The 19327-nt window shown below is 47.8% G+C and overlaps 1 protein-coding gene across 1 annotated transcript in view; it reads left to right on the top strand.

Moving 5' to 3' along the window:
- LOC129706096 (beta-1,4-N-acetylgalactosaminyltransferase 3-like) overlaps positions 1 to 19327 on the top strand; it is a 96312-nt gene that overhangs the window by 63908 nt on the left and 13077 nt on the right. Inside the window, 7 exon segments of the mRNA XM_055650075.1 lie at positions 794 to 860; positions 1970 to 2113; positions 8782 to 8891; positions 11560 to 11660; positions 12848 to 12936; positions 15684 to 17082; positions 18513 to 18811. Of these exon segments, the coding sequence (XP_055506050.1) occupies positions 794 to 860; positions 1970 to 2113; positions 8782 to 8891; positions 11560 to 11660; positions 12848 to 12936; positions 15684 to 17082; positions 18513 to 18811 (2209 nt within the window).

Raw genomic sequence — 19327 nt, 5'->3', positions numbered from 1 at the left:
TCGAGCCAGCACCGCCATTCAATGTGATCACGGCTGATCATCCCCAATCAGTACCCCGTTCCTGCCTTCTCCCCATATCCCCTGACTCCGCTATTTTTAAGAGCCCTATCTAACTCTCTCTTGAAAGCATCCAGAGAACCGGCCTCCACCGCCCTCTGAGGCAGAAAATTCCACAGACTCACAACTCTGTGAGAAAAAGTGTTTCCTCGTCTCCGTTCTAAATGGCCAACCCCTTATTGTAAAACTATGTGGCCCCTGGTTCTGGACTCCCCCAACATGGGAAACGTGTTTCCTGCCTCTAGCGTGTCCAAACCCTTAATAATCTTATATGTTTCAATGAGATCCCCTCTCATCCTTGGAAACTACAGAGTGTGCCTCCAGCGTGTCCAAACCGGGGTCTCTGGCGCTGTAAGGCAGCAACATTACCAATTGTAGCGGCACGGTGGCGCAGCGGTAGAGTTCGTGCCGTACTGCGCTTGAAGTGCCAGAGACCCGTGTTCGATCCCCACTACGGGATCTTCGGTTCCCTCCCACATTCAAGGCGTGCGGGCAGATGAGGTTAGGTCATCTTGGCGGCATGTCTAGCACAGGCATGGTGGGCAGAAGGGCCTGTTCCTGTGCCGGACTGCTGCATTTACTGGAGAGGTCGGCGTGCCAGTGTTTGCGGGAACAGTAATCAGGAGTTAAAGATTTTCAGAGCAAATTAAAGGCCACTCTCGGAACTTGATTGGGGGAATAATAAGCCAATGTTGTGTTTAATACTGATCTAATATTCACATATTTCTCCCCACAGTGGCGACTTTCCAATGTTGGTCTGAAATTCAACGTGATTGATTCTCGGTATATTTCACTTTATATTAGTAAGTGACACATCGTACATTGTACATTCCCTGTACGGAGAAACCATCATTAACTTGCAAGCAGCAGACATTGATTGGCCGGCAGTGATGGGAATTATAACTAATCCAGTCCCACCTGCCCGCGTTTGGTCCTTGTACACTCTGGAGTTTAGAAGGATGAGAGGGAATCTTATTAAGGGTACACAAAAATGCTGGAGAAACTCAGCGGGTGCAGCAGCATCTATGGAGCCAAGGAAATGGGCAACGTTTCGGGCCGAAACCCTTCTCACTCTGTAGTTTCGAAGGATGAGAGGGGATCTCATTGAAACATATAAGATTATTAAGGGTTTGGACACGCTAGAGGCAGGAAACATGTTCCCCATGTTGGGGGAGTCCAGAACCAGGGGCCACACACAGTCTAAGAATAAGGGGTAAGCCATTTAGAACGGAGACGAGGAAACACTTTTTCTCACATTGGGTGGTGAGTCTGTGGAATTCTCTACCTCAGAGGGCGGTGGAGGCCGGTTATTTCTGGATACTTTCAAGAGAGAGCTAGATAGGGCTCTTAAAGATAGCGGAGTCAGGGGATATGGGGAGAAGGCAGGAACGGGGTACTGATTGGGGAATGATCAGCCATGATCACATTGAATGGCGGTGCTGGCTCGAAGGGCCGAATGGCCTACTCCTGCACCTATTGTCTTTGGCTGCAAACCATGTACCCTGCCTAACTGTCTCTTAAATGTTGGGATCGTCCCAGCCTCAACTGGGACACGTTGGCCGGTGTGGGCAAGTCGGGCCGAAGGGCCTGTTTCAACACTGTATCACTCTATGACTAGTGTAGCTGGGACATGTTGACTAGGGTGGGCAGGTTGGGCCGAAGGGCCTGTTTCCACACTGTATCACTCTGTGACTCTGAAGTTTTTTTTACACAGAGGGTGGGGGTGGAGGCAGATACGATAGTGGTGTTTAAGAGGCTTTGAGAACGGTACGTGTATATGCAGGGAATGGAGGCGTACGGATCACGTGTGGGGAGAGGAGATTGGTTTAACTCGGCGTTACGTGCGGTGCAGAAAGATGCATTTGTGCTGTGACTGTTCCCCGATCTAAATGTCTCTTCTTTCCCATTTCAGATGAGTCGTTGATAAAACTAAACGAGGTGTGGCACATCCCTCAGTCGGCAGCGAGTTATAAAAAGCGTTACAGTTACCTGCGCTCACAAACAGACCATCCGGCGGACATGCTGAGGGACGATCCTCGCGACACTTTTTACAATCGTAAGCGTTCCCCACAAGTAGCGTGCCCAGTGCAAGCTCACCGTGCATTCATAGCCAACGTTGTCTCGAGGAACCGCAGGTAGACACAAAACGCCGGAGTAACTCAGCGGTTCAGGCAGCATCTCTGGAGAGAAGGAACGGGCGACCTTTCAAGTCAACGCCCTTCTTCAGACTGAGAACGGAGACGAGGAAACACCTTTTCACAACAGAGAGTTGTGAGTCTGTGGAATTCTCAGCCTCAGAGGGCGGTGGAGGCCGGTTCTCTGGATGCTTTCAAGAGAGAGCTAGATAGGGCTCTTGAAGATAGCGGAGTCAGGGGATATGGGGAGAAGGCAGGAACGGGGTACTGATTGTGGATGATCAGCCATGATCACATTGAATGGCAGTGCTGGCTCGAAGGGCCGAATGGCCTATTGTCTATTGAGTCAGGGGAAAGAGAAAGGAGAGATATAGAAGGGTCTCAACCCTAAATGTCACCCATTCCTTCTCTCCAGAGATGCTGCCTGTCCCGCTGAGTTACTCCAGCTTTTTGCGTCTATCTTCGGTTTAAACCGGCATCCGCAGTTCCTTCCCACACCCGACGCAAGGAACTGCAGGTGCTGGCTTACAAAAATAAAAAAACACAAAGTGTAGGCTTTGTAACTCATAAATAATCAGTCCCTTCCTCCACCCCGCCCTCCCCCCCCCCAGTGTTTTCTCGATGTTTGACGGCACGGTGGTGCAGCGGTAGAGTCGCTGCCTCAAGTTGCCAGAGACCCAGGTTCGATCCTGACTACGGGTGCTGTCTGTACGGAGTTTGCACGTTCTCCCCATGACCCGCGTGGGGTTTTCTCCAGGTGCTCTGATTGCCTCCCACACTCCTAACACAGTACAGGTTTGTAGGCTGTTTAAGAAGGAACTGCAGATGCTGGAAAATCGAAGGTAGACAAAAATGCTGGAGAAATTCAGCGGGTGCAGCAGCATCTGTGGAGCGAAGGAAATAGGCAACGCTTTATTATGATTGTTCTGTGTTGTAGAAATGAATGAATGAATAAGTTTCTCAGCGGGTGCAGCAGCATCTATGGAGCGAAGGAAATAGGCAACGTTTCGGGACGAAACCCGGAAGGAAATAGGCAACGTTTATTATGATTGTTCTGTGTTGTAGAAGTGAATGAATGAATAAGTTTCTCAGCGGGTGCAGCAGCATCTATGGAGCGAAGGAAATAGGCAACGATTCGGGCCGAAACCCGGAAGGGTTTCGGCCCGAAACGTTGCCTATTTCCTTCAGGGTTTCGGCCCGAAACGTTGCCTATTTCCTTTGCTCCATAGATACTGCCTCACCCGCTGAGTTTCGCCAGCATTTTTGTCTACCACAGCTTTGTAGGTTAGTTGGCTTGGTAAATTGTCCCTAGTGTGTGTAGGATCCTGCTAATGCATGGGTCGGCACGGACTTGGTGGGCTGAAGGGCCTGTTTACCCACTGCAAACACCTATCTCTAAACTAAACGATACTACTTTAAACTAAAGGCCTGAGGCGGCAGTTAGGAGTTTAGCAGAGTCGATAGCTCCGTCTGAAGTCATTCAGACGAATCGAAATCAAATCACAACAGTGCTGTTTCTCATTTTATTTTACCTCTGTTCATCTTGAAATTTGTGCAGAGTCACTTCCTACAACTGTGTCACGTTTTATTGAGGCCTGTGGTTCTATCAGGTTCCTTCTCGGTCGGGCCAGCTCGGAGTTAAAACCCAAGCAGTGATCTCAGACACATGCTGACATCAGCCAAAGCATTAAAATATGCTACCATAATAGAAACATAGAAACATAGACAATAGGTCGGCCCTTCGAGCCTGCACCGACATTCAATACGATCATGGCTGATCATCCAACTCAGTATCCTGTACCTGCCTTCTCTCCATACCCCCTGATCCCTTTAGCCACAAGGGCCACATCTAACTCCCTCTTAAATATAGCCAATGAACTGTGGCCTCAACGACCTTCTGTGGCAGAGAATTCCACAGATTCACCACTCTCTGTGTGAAAAATGTTTTCCTCATCTCGGTCCTAAAAGATTTCCCCCTTATCCTTAAACTGTGTGACCCCTTGTTCTGGACTTCCCCAACATCGGGAACGATCTTCCTGCATCTAGCCTGCCCAACCCCTTAAGAATTTTGTAAGTTTCTATAAGATCCCCCCCCTCAATCTTCTAAATTCTAGCGAGCACAAGCCAAGTCTATCCAGTCTTTCTTCATATGAAATCCCAGTAATCAGTCTGATAATGAAAGGCCTTTAACAAGCTGTTGCGTTTGGAATTCGAGGTGTAGGCCGCAAGTTTGACACCCCTGAGCTAAAAGATGAAGTGTCTCCCCATGTCTTTGCTGTGTCTCTCCAAAGCCTGGATGTAGCTCTTTAATATTCATCTCTCCCCTTCTGAAGAATACCAGTCTAAGCACCAAGTTAGCTTAGTCATGTGGTATTGATTCCTCCTCCAATCTAGTCATTGAACCCACAAAGTTGTTTCCAGGCCTTGTCAGATGCTGTGGTTTCCAACTAATAGCATCAAGATTAGTCATAGAGTGATACAGTGTGGAAACAGGCCCTTCAGCCCAACTTGCCCATACCGGACAACATGTCCCGGCTACACTAGTCCCACCAGCCTGCGCTTGGTCCATATCCCTCCACATCTGTCCTATCCACGTACCTGTCTAACTTTTTCTTAAATGTTGGGATAGTCCCAGCCTCAACTACCTCCTCTGGCAGCTTGTTCCATACACCCACACTGTGTGAAAATGTTACCCCTTAGATTCCTATTAAATCTTTTCCCCTTCACCTTGAACCTGTGTCCTCTGGTTCTCGATTCCCCAACTCTGGGCAAGAGACTGTGCATCTACCCAATCTATTCCCCTCATCTATCTATCTATATATTACTAAAAGTCTGTTCTTGACCGGTTTTGGCCATCTGTGCTGCGAATTCTGAGAGAACGCCGCCACCTACGGCCGTCATTTTTGGCCACCTCACTCAGAGCCCCCCTCCGCCGCATGTGTGCCAAGGCTTTTTCCCGTCGATTAAAAATGACAGAGATATTAATGTTTTTACAAAATTCCCCATTCTCTCTGCTGCCCCTGCTGGCGGCAGGGGGGAGGGACTATAAAACCAGGAAGTGGTGTGCCACACAGTCTCTTCAAGATGGAGGAAGGCAGAGGGTCATGTTTCTCTGAGGTGTGAATAACACTGAACTCATGTCTACTCAAATGTAAGTGCCGTTAGTGGTTCTAAAATGCTTGCAGAATGTGTCTATTGGTTCTAAAGCTTGCAAAAAAATGTCTATTGGTTCTAAAGCTTGCAAAAAAATATGTCTATTGGTTCGAAAGCTTGCAAAAAGTGTCTATTGGTTCGAAAGCTTGCAAAAAGTGTCTCTATTGGTTCGAAAGCTTGCAAAAAAGTGTCTATTGGTTCTAAAGCTTGCAAAAAAGTGTCTATTGGTTCTAAAGCTTGCAAAAAGTGTCTATTGGTTCTAAAGCTTGCAAAAAAAGTCTATTGGTTCTAAAGCTTGCAAAAAAAATGTCTATTGGTTCTAAAGCTTGCAAAAAATGTCTATTGGTTCTAAGGCTTGCAAAAAAAATGTCCATTGGTTCTAAAGCTTGCAAAAAATGTGTCTATTGGTTCTAAAGCATGCAAAAAAAAATGTCTATTGGTTCTAAAGCTTGCAAAAAGTGTCTCTATTGGTTCTAAAGCTGGCAAAAAAAATTGCTTGCAAAAAAATGTCCATTGGTTCTAAAGCTTGCATAAAAATGTCTATTGGTTCTAAAGCTTGCAAAAAATGTCTATTGGTTCTAAAGCTTGCAAAAAGTGTCTCTATTGGTTCTAAAGCTTGCAAAAAAAATGTCTATTGGTTCTAAAATTGTTCATACTAGCACTCCAGAAAGCATCCTCCCTCCCTCCTCCCTCCTTTGGGAGCTTTGGCTTGAAGTTGAAAGGCACTACTTACTGCAAATGGTGGCTTGGGTGTGGTTTGAAGTTGAAAGGCACTACTTACTGCAAATGGTGGCTTGGGTGTGGTTTGAAGTTGAAATACACCACTTACTGCAAATGGCTTGGGTGTGGCTTGAAGTTGAAAGACACCACTTACTGCAAATGGTGGCATGAAGTTGAAAGGCACTATTACTGCGAATGGGGGCGTGGGTGCATTGGCTTGAAGTTGAAAGGCACTACTTGCTGCAAATGGTGGATTGGTTGCTTTGGCTTGAAGCTGAAAGGCACTACTGTAAATGCACTTACTTCCTGTTTGCACTGTATATTGATTTTAGATAAAACGCTACCACTTACGGCTGAGATTTTTGGCCATCTTACTCAGTCCCCCTCCACTGAGCAGGTGCAGAGAATTCTTCCCATCAATGAAAAATAAAAGTGTTATTAGTTTTTTAAAAAATGTTGAGAATCTCTCTCGTCAATCACTCCATGAAAGCCACACCTTTTCCGGTGGGGGTGGGGGGGGTTATAAAACCCGGAAATGTGGGTGTGGCTCAGTCTCTGCAAGATGGAGAAGGGAGAGGTCACGACTCGCTGTCTTTAGTGGCTTTGCACCCTACTTCAGATGGTATGAAACTGCACTTGAATTTGGTGTCCTTATACCCTGCTTGAAATAGAATTTCAAGGATTAGCCGTGAGTCAACTACCAGCCCGCCAGCCATGAGTGAGTGAGTTGCCAGCACAACTGAGACGCCAGCCCAAGAATCCATTTGGCGCACAATTTGCATACTAGCCCTCTGGAAACGAGTCCCTTCAGCCCACAACACCCATACTAGCGCTCCAGAAAGCCCCCCCCCCCCCCCCCTCAACTGGCCACCAATATTAGAATTGGTGGAGAGGTGGAATATTGCGTTGGATGACCAGCCCTCCTGTGTGACGCTGGGACCCAACGGGTCCCACTTAGTCTAGTGATCTTATACAGTTTAGTTTAGTTTAGTTTAGAGATACAGAGCGGAAACAGGCCCTTCAGCCCACCGAGAGATACAGTACGGAAGGACCTGTTTCCGCACTGTGTCTCTAATCTAGTGACCAGCGATCCCCGCACACCAGATGCTGGAACATCGAAGGTACACAAAAAAGCTGGAGAAACTCAGCGGGTCCAGCAGCATCTATGGAGCGAAGGAAATAGGCAACGTTGCCTATTTCCTTCTGAGTTTCGGCCCGAAACGTTGCCTATTTCCTTCCGGGTTTCGGCCCGAAACGTTGCCTATTTCCTTCAGGGTTTCGGCCCGAAACGTTGCCTATTTCCTTCCGGGTTTCGGCCCGAAACGTTGCCTATTTCCTTCCGGGTTTCGGCCCCGAAACGTTGCCTATTTCCTTCAGGGTTTCGGCCCGAAACGTTGCCTATTTCCTTCAGGGTTTCGGCCCGAAACGTTGCCTATTTCCTTCGCTCCATAGATGCTGTTGCACCCGCTGAGTTTCTCCAGCTTTTTTGTGTACCAACTTACAAACCTGTGCGTCTTTGGAGTGTGGGAGGAAACTGGCGATCCCGCGTAGGCCACGGGGAGAACGTGCAAACTCCGTATAGACAGCACCCGTAGTCGGGATCGAACCCGGGTCTCTGGCGCTGTGAGGCAGTGACTCTACCAGCAGCGCCACCCAGTGGAGATGAAGGTGGATTCTGTCTCCTGTCAATGCCCTTGCAATCTGTAACTGTAGATTCATGTTGGCTAAGCAAGGCCAGGCTCCAATGTCAGAAACTGTCTCTTCCTTTTGTGTGTTTAATAGTCCAAACAGGTCATTGAATTTCTTCAAGAGACATTTTTCCAACAAGCCATCCCATATAAACAAAGACAGCCCTTCACAAAAAATACTTGGAAATACTTGCTTTCGTCGAATGGTCGAATTATATGCTTAGAGTTTATTATTAGATACATAAATAATGAATCCAGAACCAGGGGCCACAGCCCAGAACCAGGGGACACACACAGTTTAAGAATAAGGGGTAAGCCATTTAGAACGGAGACGAGGAAACACTTTTTCTCACAGAGAGTGGTGAGCCTGTGGAATTCTCTGCCTCAGAGGCCCGAGGTGGAGGCCGGTTCTCTGGATGCTTTCAAGAGAGAGCTAGATAGGGCTCTTAAAGATAGCGGAGTCAGGGGACATGGGGAGAAGGCAGGAACCGGGTACTGATTGGGGATGATCAGCCATGATCACATTGAATGGCGGTGCTGGCTCGAAAGGCCAAATGGCCTACTCCTGCACCTATTGTCTATTGAAACCCTTCTGGTTTTAATAGACAATGACTATAACAATAGGTAGACAAAAATGCTGGAGAAACTCAGCGGGTGCAGCAGCATCTATGGAGCAAAGGAAATAGGCAACGTTACACTTATAGCAAGCTAGTTAACTGCAGAAGCTGGAACATCCAAGGTACACAAAAATGCTGGAGAAACTCAGCGGGTGCAGCAGCATCTATGGAGCGAAGGAAATAGGCAACGTTTCGGGCCGAAACCCGGAAGGGTTTTGGCCAGAAACGTTGCCTATTTCCTTCAGGGTTTCGGCCTATTGTCTATTGTCTATTGTCTATTGTCTAATACACAAACAGTGTTATAGCATTGAGTTGAATACATTGTTTGGTACTAAAATTATCTTAAAAAAAATATATATCAAGACTTGTACATGATAATATCTCACCAGCTTTCAATAATGCCTTTTGCAGTGCCTCTGATAACGGAGTCCCATGTGGATCAACTGTTGCCTGACTGTGCGTACAAGCCCAGCTATATCATTAACGGATTTCCTATACTCCGTTACCAAGGATTACAGTTTGTGAGCATCTTATTTTCTGTTTACATGGCCAGTGTCGAGAAAGATGCATTGTGACAGTGACACTAACAAAATGATGTGTGGTTTTACTTTTCCCCCTATTGTGTATAGTCAGCTTCAAATTATATTGATCCCACAATTATTTGGTTCTTTAGTTGGTAATTCAGTTTGATTTCCGACGATCCAGACAAGGAGCTGCAGATGCCGGAATCCTAAGTGGGACGGGGGCATAACTCAGCGGGTCAGGCAGCATCTGTGGAGAACATGGATAGGTGACGTTTCACAGAGTGCTGGAGTAACTCAGCGGGTCAGGCAGCATCTGTGGAGAACATGGATAGGTGACGTTTCACAGAGTGCTGGAGTAACTCAGTGGGTCAGGCAACATCTGTGGAGAACATGGATAGGTGACGTTTCACAGAGTGCTGGAGTAACTCAGCGGGTGCAGCAGCATCTATGGAGCTAAGGAAATAGGCAACGTTTCGGGCCGAAACCCTTCCGGGTTTCAGCCCGAAACGTTGCCTATTTCCAGAAGGTTCGGCCCGAAACGTTGCCCATTTCCTTAGCTCCATAGATGCTGCTGCACCATAACTCAGTGGGTCAGGCAGCATCTGTGGAGAACATGGGTAGGTGACGTGTTCATAATTGATAGGAGCAGAATTAGGCCATTCGGCCCATCAAGTCAAGTCCGCCATTCAATCAAGGTACAGTACTGACGGTGGGCCGATAGGCCTGTTTCTGGGCTATATCTCTAAACAAAACCATGCTCTTGATTAAACCACTTGAGCCACCCTCTGGTGACGGGGGGGAGGGGTATGTAATCTGAATATTCCTGCTTAAAAAAGTTTCTGCAGTGGGAACGTTACGGGGAGAAGGCAGGAAAATGGGGCTCCCTGTGGAGGCAGAGACCAGCCATGACCCCTGACTGCAAACTATGCTCATGACCCATGGTCATCAGCCTCTCACCCTGGCCACAAACTCTTTGAATCACTTCCCTCTGGAAGGCGACTCCGGACGGTCAAAGCCTCCACAGCCATCCACGAGTAGTAGCTCTACTCAATAAAAATCTGTAGCCTCCTTTTGCTCTGGTATTTTATGTAATTCACATGTTTAATCGATAATGTTTTATTATTAATGTCTAACATTTTATGCGCCATTCCTAACGGTCACTATGTGTCATGAGTATAGAAGTTCGGATGTAATGTTAAAATTGTACAAGGCATTTGTGAGGTCAATTCTGGAGTATGGTGTACAATTTTGGTCGCCTAATTATAGGAAGGATGTCAACAAAATAGAGAGAGTACAGAGGAGATTTACTAGAATGTTCCCTGGGTTTCAGCAACTAAGTTACAGAGAAAGGTTGACCAAGTTAGGGCTTTATTCTCTGGAGCGCAGAAGGTTAAGGGGGGACTTGATAGAGTTCTTTAAAATGATGAGAGGGATAGACAGAGTTGACGTGGAAAAGCTTTTCCCACTGAGAGTAGGAAAGATTCAAACAAGGGGACATGACATGAGAATTAAGGGACTGAAGTTTAGGGGTAACATGAGGGGGATCTTCTTTACTCGGAGAGTGGTAGCTGTGTGGAATGACCTTCCAGTGAAGGTGGTGGAGGCAAGTTCGTTTTTATCATTTAAAAATAAATTGGATAGTTATATGGATGGGAAGGGAATGGAGGGTTATGGTCTGAGCGCAGGTATATGGGACTAGGGGAGATTATGTGTTCGGCACGGACTAGAAGGGTCGAGATGGCCTGTTTCCATGCTGTAATTGTTATATGGTTATATGTTGTCACTTGCGGGTGGAGCACCAAGGCAAATTCCTTGTATGTGAATATACCTGGCCAATAAACTTATTCATTCATGATTGAATGACGGAGTGGACTCGATGGGCCAAATGGCCTAATTCTACTCCAGTAACTTGTGAGCGTGGGACTTGAAAATGGGGCCAAACTGGCGACTGTGTGTACTGTCTCAGTGTACAACTGTTGCCCACTTGTACTGTGTATAAGATGCTTATCTATGTGCATGGCGATGCCTGTATTGAACTGTATACAAGAAAGGATTTCACTGTACACGTGATGTAGAAAGTACTGTACCATTCCAATATGTATTTGACAGTGCAGCGTAGGTTCACAAGGTTAATTCCCAGGATGGCGGGACTGTCATACGCTGAGAGAATAGAGCAGCTGGGCTTGTACACTCTGGAGTTCAGAAGGATGAGAGGATATCTCATTGAAACATATAAAATTGTTAAGTACTTGGACACACTAGAGGCAGGAAACATGTTCCCGATGTTGGGGGAGACCAGAACCAGGGGCCACACAGTTTAAGAATAAGGAGTAAGCCATTTAGAACGGAGACGAGGAAACACTTTTTCTCACAGAGAGTGGTGAGTGTGGAATTTTCTGCCTCAGAGGGCGGTGGAGGCCGGTTCTCTGGATGCTTTGAAGAGAGAGCTAGATAGGGCTCTTAAAAATAGCGGAGTCAGGGGATATGGGGGGAAGGCAGGGACGGGGTACTGATTGGGGATGATCAGCCATGATCACATTGAATGGCGGTGCTGGCTCGAAGGGCCGAATGGCCTACTCCTGCACCTATTGTCTATTGTCCATTGGTTTAATTTTCGTGCCATACATTGTATGTCGTAATATCTCCGCATTTTTGTAAATCGTAGGTCCATCTGACGTACATCTATCCCAACGACTACACACGGCTAACGCACATGGAATCGGAAAACAAATGCTTTTATTTTGAAAATATGTATTACTTGGAAAGGTAAGATCATACAAAATGAAATGCTAGCGAGGTGAATCGACAAATTAATAGAAATAAAAATGATGGTTAATTTGATGAAAATTAATTGGGGCGTTGGTGTATTTTGTGTGTTCTGTTGACTTTTTATTATTAATATGACTGTATGGCAAATTAAATTCATCATATGTTGCAAAACACACTTGGCTCATAAAGTATGAGTATTAGTGTGTAAATTCTGATTTGTTTCTCCATATCAGAGCTTTGAATTAATGCATGGATTCCTTTTGAGTTTTAACCTTCCAATATTTTAATAAGTATCATTAGAAATTACTTGCAAATTCTTAGCCTTAGTTAATTTAGAGACACAGCATGGAAACAGGCCCTTCGGCCCAGCGAGTCGATCACCCATCCACACTAATGCTATCCGACACACCAGAGACTATTTACAGAGGGGAATTAACCTACAAACCTGCACATCTTTCATCTTTGGAAAGTGTGAAGAAACCGGAGCACCTGGAGGAAACCCACGCGGTCCCAGGGAGAACGTACAAACTCTGTAGAGAAGGCGCCCATAGTCAGAATCGATGCCAAGTCTCCGGTGCTGTAAGGCAGCAACTCTACCCAAACCCGACCAAGTCTGTAGAGTTTGACTCTTGACATTTGTGCCCCAATGTGTACATTGATCAAAATCAACAGTGAAAAATAATTGAGGAAAATCCATCGGGAATAATGGGAACTTTTAACGAAAGATAAAAACCACATGAGCAACTGTCGTCATTAATAATTTAATGCATTCTTAATAATGAACGGAAAGTATGTCCCTATTTTTGTTAAATTGAAATGACGGCACGGTGGCGCAGCGGTAGAGTTGCTGCCTCACGGCGCCAGAGACCCGGGTTCGATCCCAGCTACGGGTGCTGCCTGTACGGCGTTTGTACGTTCTCCCCGCAGCCTGCGTGGGTTTTCTCCGTGATCTCCGGTTTCCTCCCACACTCCAAAGACGTACAGGTTTGTAGGCGAATTGGCTTGGCGTGCGTGTAAATTGTCCCTAGTGTGTGGGATAGTGTTAGTGTGCGGGGATCGCTGGTCGGCACGGACTCGGTGGGCCGAATGGCCTGTTTCCGCGCTGTATCTCTAAACTAAAAATATAAAGACCCACGTTAAAATGTCACCGACGTTACTTAATCCATGACGTATCGATCCCACAGATTTGGATTCTACAAATATATGAAGATGGACACACCGCCACAAAAATCAAACGAGGGAAAGTTGGAGCATTCGCTCAGGATCGCAGCAGGTGATGGCGACTGATGTATCTGGGCCTGTGACTGTCCAGTAGATAATCTGCCTGCAGTCAATTCTCACGACAAATGAATGAAAATGGGAGAGATTTTATAATGTAATTGGATGGCCATATGTGCAGGAAGGAACATCAGACTGAAGAAGGGTCTCGACCCGAAATGTCACCCATTCATAGAAACATAGAAACTAGGTGCAGGAGGAGGCCATTCGGCCCTTCGAGCCAGCACCGCCATTCGTTGTGGTCATGGCTGATCGTCCCCTTTCACACAGAGAGTGGTGAATCTCTGGAACTCTCTGCCACAGAGGGTAGTCGAGGCCACAGTTCATTGGCTATATTTAAGAGGGAGTTAGATGTGGCCCTTGTGGCTAAGGGGATCAGAGGGTATGGAGAGAAGGCAGGTACGGGATACTGAGTTGGATGATCAGCCATGATCATATTGAATGGCGGTGCAGGCTCGAAGGGCCGAATGGCCTACTCCTGCACCTAATTTCTATGTTTCTATCCTTCTCTCCAGAGATGCTGCCTGTCCCGCTGAGTTACTCTGGCATTTTTTGACGGCCAAGGAACTTCAGATGCTGATTTGAACCGAAGGTGCTGGGGTGGCTCAGCGGGACAGGCAGCACCTCTGGAGAGAAGGGATGGATGACGTTTCAGAATGGTCTGAAGAAGGGTCTCGACCCGAAACGTCACCCATTCCTTCTCTCCAGAGATGCTGCTGCCTGTCCCGCTGAGTTACTCCAGCACTTTGTGTCTATCATCTGGATGGTCGTAAAGTCATTCGGTACGGAAACAGGTCCAACTTGCCCACGCCGACCAAAACGCCCCATCTACACCAGTCCAACCTGCCCACGTTTGGCCTACATCCCTCTAAACCTGACCTATCCATGTACCTGTCTAAATGCCAAGTGTTTTTCAAAGTTGTTCTGATCCCTTCCTCAGCTACCTCCTCCAACAGCTTGCTCCATACACCCACCCTGTGTGTAAAAAGAGTTGCCCCTCACAGTCCCATTAAATCTTCCTAATCTACCAGGGATTGCCCTACTCTGGGTAAAAGGCTCTGCACATTTTACCCTATCCATTCCACTCATGATCTCATACATCTTTATAAGATCACCCCTTATCCACTGCGCTCCAAGGATTATAGTCCTAGTCTTCCCAACCTCTCCCCGTAGCTCAGGCCCTCGAGTTCTGGCAACATTCTCGTAATTCCTCCCTGCACTCTTTCCAGCCTAACATAACTCGTTAACACCGAGCCCATAACCAACAATGGACCATTGTGGGCTCCACCTTTCCTTCGTCAGCGTTCCTTTTTTGCAAATCTTTCATTCACGTGTTCTATATCTCTCTATATAGACATAGAAACATAGAAATTAGGTGCAGGGGTAGGCCATTTGGCCCTTCGAGCCTGCACCGCCATTCAATATCATCATGGCTGATCATCCAACTCTGTATCCTGTACCTGCCTTCCCTCCATACCCTCTGATCCCTTTAGCCACAAGGGACACATGTAACTCCCTCTTAAATATAGCCAATGAACTGGCCTCAACTACCTTCTGTGGCAGAGAATTCCACAGATTCACCACTCTCTGTGTGAAAAACGTTTTCCTCATCTCGGTCCTAAATGATTTCCCTTTTATCCTTAAACTGTGACCCCTTGTTCTGGACTTCCCCAACATCGGGAACAATCTTCCTGCATCTAGCCTGTCCAACCCCTTAAGAATTTTGTAAGTTTCTATAAGATCCCCTCTCAATCTTCTAAATTCTAGCGAGTACAAGCCAAGTCTTTCTTCATATGAAAGTCCTGACATCCCAGGAATCAGTCTGGTGAACCTTCTCTGTACTCCCTCTATGGCAAGAATGTCTTTCCTCAGATTAGGAGACCAAAACTGTACGCAATACTCCAGGTGTGGTCTCACCAAGACCCTGTCCAACTGCAGTAGAACCTCCCTGCTCCTTTACTCAAATCCTTTTGCTATCCTTTACAAAGAGATACCTTCGATCATCACCCTCTGTATCTCCCATTTCCATTTCCACCGACTCTCAGTCTAAGGAAGGGTCTCGACTTGAAACGTCACCCCTTCCTTCTCTCCAGAGATGCTGCCTGTCCCGCTGAGCTACTCCAGCACTTTGTGTCCATCTTCGGTTTAAACCAGCATCTGCAGTTCCTTCCTACACATCCTTCCTCTAGCAGATGACTAGAACTGTGATAGGGTGGCACGGTGGCGCAGCGGTAGAGTTGCTACCTTACAGCGAATGCAGCGCCGGGGACCCGGGTTCGATCCCGACTACGGGGCGCTGCCTGTACGGAGTTTGCACGTTCTCCCCGTGACCTGCGTGGGTTTTCTCTGAATTTGAGGGAGAAACTCAGCGGGTGCAGCAGCATCTATTGAGCGAAGGAAATAGGCAACGTTTCGGGCCGAAACCCGGAAGGGTTTCGGGCCGAAACGTTGCCTATTTCCTTCGCTCCATAGATGCTGCTGCACCCGCTGAGTTTCTCCAGCATTTTTGTCTACCTTTAGTTTAGTTTGGGAAGGAAGTTGAGGAAGGGTTTCGGCCCGAAACGTTGCCTATTTCCTTCGCTCCATAGATGCTGCTGCACCCGCTGAGTTTCTCCAGCATTTTTGTCTACCTTCGATTTTCCAGCATCTGCAGTTCCTTCTTAAAAACTAAACTGAACTGAATTCCCCAAAGTGGTCTCATCAATGAAGATATTGATCCCGATGTTTTTTTTTTTTTGATAGGAAAACTGTTTGATCGGCATAAAGGGCAGATCCAGAAGGACAACGTGGCTGCAGAAGGGGATGAATACGCGTATGAGGAGGAGGATGAAATCCCGCGGGCAGTGAATCTTAAAGCCGTAGTTCAGGAGCAGATCCAGAAGGATGTAGAGGAAGACGGGAGCCATCTGGAGCCGGGAGATGGAGTTGGAGGAGTGGAGAAAGCTGCCCGTTTGCCTGACGAGGAGGAGGAGGAGAAGGAGGACAAGGCAAAAGACTACGGAGATGACTATGATGATTATGTTTTGAAGAGGAAACGGAAACTGTTCTTTGCTGCAGAAAAGAAGTCTAGCAATGGGACGCTTGATGGCAACGCAATTGTGGACCATCAGCCAACACCGGCGCGGAAAGGAATGGAAGGCAAGAGTAGCGAAGTTTCTCGTGTCAAAGGAAACGCGCGGGGCACCCACTCTCCCAGTCAAAAAAATCCCCGCAGTTTTCAAAAAAAGTTGCGTGTGGCGTTGAAGGGCGGGTTGGGAAAGCAGGCTGTGAGATCGTCTGCGAGACAGCGGGGGAGAGGCAGCGACCATCTTGCCCGGCACATCACTCCGGGAGGGAATCGGGACGTTGGTCGACCCGGGGCTCTGGAGAGACAGAACAACAGGTTGAGGGAGAAGCAGAAAGAAATATCCAAAGGTAGTCAAGACACGAAGAGAGCCGCTTACGCTGAGCAGCCGGTGGCCACGCTGTCGGGGGAAAGAGTCAACGAAAGTCTCGTCGCGTCTTTGAGCTCGAAGGACGGCCGTGTGAAAAGCGATGGGCTGAAGCCGATAGACCTGACATCGCCATTCGGGCTGAAAGAGGAAAGGATCAACGGCGACACCATTGTGTCAGAGAAACCTGCCCTTGGTCAGAACAATGGGGGGGTCAACCCAGGACCTTTCATCCCGCTGGGCCCCCGTTCCAAAAAGGACACACTCCCCGCTGCGGCCAGTGACTGGTTCGGCAAGGTCTTGCCGCCTGCCGGCCAGAAAAGGGGTGAGGTGAAGGAGAAGGGAGACGGGGGGGAAGAGAAAAACGAGGGGGAAATCGACGAGAAGGCCAACGCAGACGGGAAGAAGGGCAGGAAGTGGTTCGAACCGCCCGCCAGGGATGACAAGGCCAATGGGAAACCGGTCAAGGAGGAGGAGGAGGGGGAGGAGGAGGAGGAGCCGCCGGATGACCAGAGCTTCTACGGACACATACACGACACGGCGGTCAGCTGGGAGCAGACCTTCAGCGTCAGCAACATGGACTTCCACTCCCTGCGCTCCGACTGGATCGACCTGCGCTGTAACGTGTCGGGCAACCTGCTGATGAAGGAGCAGGAGGCCGCAGACGTGGTGGAGGCCTACATGAAGAAGCTGAATGAAAAACACAGGGGGTGAGTCATGGTTCCCCTCCTTCACTCTTAACACCATCAGCCATGGTCACATTGAGTGGCGGTGCTGGCTCGAAGGGCCGAATGGCCTACTCCTGCACTTATTGTCTATTAACATCTAGATACAAAGAGCTGATAGTGAAAGGCCTGGATTGACGATAGACGTTAGACAATAGGTGCAGGAATCAGGATCAATGTGATCATGGCTGATCATCCACAACCAGTACCCCGTTCCTGCCTTCTCCCCATATCCCCTGACTCCGCTATCTTTAATTATCTCTCTCTTGAAAGTATCCAGAGAACCTGCGTCCACCGCCCTCTGAGGCAGAGAATTCTTCTTCTTTTTGCGTATGGCGTGCACAGCCTAAAGTTGTAGGACAACTTGTTCTATTTGATCTTATTTGACTGTGCTCAGGCAGCTCAGGCTGGGGTGGAGGCAGGTTCTCTGGATACTTTTAAGAGAGCTAGGCTGTGGTTGATTGCATTAGTCAAAACAGGGCGGACCACATGAAGGTTGCAATCTTCCACCCCAGCCAGAGAATTCCACAGACTCACCACTCTCTGTGTGAAAAGGTGTTTCCTCATCTCTGTTCTAAATGGCTTACCCCTTTTTCTTAAACTGTGGCCTCTGGTTCTGGACTCCCCCAACATCGGGAACATGTTTCCTGCCTCTAGCGTGTCCAAACCGTTAATAATCTTATGTGGATGTGGAGTGGATGTTGCCACTCGTCTCAGTCGAGGCCCAGAGGCCACGGCCTCAGTCAACTTTATTTGTCACATGCACCAACTAAGGTGCAGTTACATGAATTTGCCAGCAGCAACACAGCTGAAAAAAATGAACACACAATACACAATAGAATTTAACATAAACATCCACCACAGCATACTTCACTGTGGTGAACAGCAACAAAGTTCAGCCCTAGTGTGTCCAAACCCTTAATAATCATATATGTCTCAATAAGATTCAATAAGGGCTCTTAAAAATAGCGGGGTCAGGGGATATGGGGAGAAGGCAGGAACGGGGTACTGATTGGGGATGATCAGCCATGATCATATTGAATGGCGGTGCTGGCTCGAAGGGCCGAATGACCTACTCCTGCACCTATTGTCTGTTGTCTATTGTCTATTAAGATCCCCTCTCATCCTTCTAAACTCCAGAGTATACAAGCCCAGCCGCTCCATTCTCTCAGCATATGACAGTCCCGCCATCCCGGGAACTCGATGGGCTGAATGGCCTAATTCTGTTAAGACGTCTTACATTCTTATAGGTCCCTCGTTCTTGTTATTGTCTGCCGGATAAGATGCAAAGCAAACTTCTGTTTAAATATTAATGGCGTTGCAATAATATTGAAGGTTATGCAATTGAAACGAAGAAGTAAGTGAGTCATGTTTGCAGCGCTGGCCCCGATAACAATGTATTCATCTGGTAACAGGAGGTACACACTGCATCAATTAGTCAGCATTGAGAAGCGACTGGACCGTTTGCGGGGCAGCAGGTACCTGCTGGAGCTCGAGCTGCTGTGGAACCAGAAGACAATTGTGCGATTGTCCGAGTACGTGTACAACCTGAACGGTAACGGCGATGGCACGGGCATGGGCAGCGACGCGAGGCTGCGGAAGGTGTATCGGCAGGCCGGCCAGAATCTGGGGGAAAACCGCGCCAGGTTAACGCTGTGCTCGCCCACCGGGTTCAGCTGGCGGAGAAATGCTATGATTCACTTTATAGTCCCAGGTAAGATCGCAACTCACAGGGCAACTGCCCCCCCCCTTTGGGAAATGGGCAGGAGCGTTATATTGCCACACGTCCCACACAGAGCAATGACATTCCTGAGCAAAGAACCTATAGCGGAACAAGATAGACCACTCCTGCTAAATACAATGGACTGACATGTAGTACGCAACGGAGCGTACAACGTCCATTTCAGTAACCGGACCCGATCCGACCCGACCCGCAGTGTAATCAACGTTGCGGGGGAACAGTTTGTGTTAATAAATGATAATTCTGAAAATGAGGAGAAGATTTTCACCAAAGATCTTTTATTTTTACGAGGATGTTTCCGTAACCGGCTTCCGTCTCCGCACCAGTATCTTTGCTCCGCTACGGGATCTTTGGTGCGGAGACAGAAGGCGGTTACAGAAATGGGGCCGAAAATGACCCGTGAATCTGCCCATGACCGTACTACGTCTGTTTCGTCGAGTGGATTATCTTGCTCGCTGTAGGGTCTTTGTTCTTAAGGGCCTGTCCCAC

This window comes from Leucoraja erinacea, chromosome 19, assembly GCF_028641065.1.
Source record: "Leucoraja erinacea ecotype New England chromosome 19, Leri_hhj_1, whole genome shotgun sequence".
In the NCBI taxonomy this organism is placed as follows: Eukaryota; Metazoa; Chordata; class Chondrichthyes; order Rajiformes; family Rajidae; genus Leucoraja; species Leucoraja erinaceus.
This window is presented reverse-complemented; position numbering and strand designations above follow the sequence as displayed.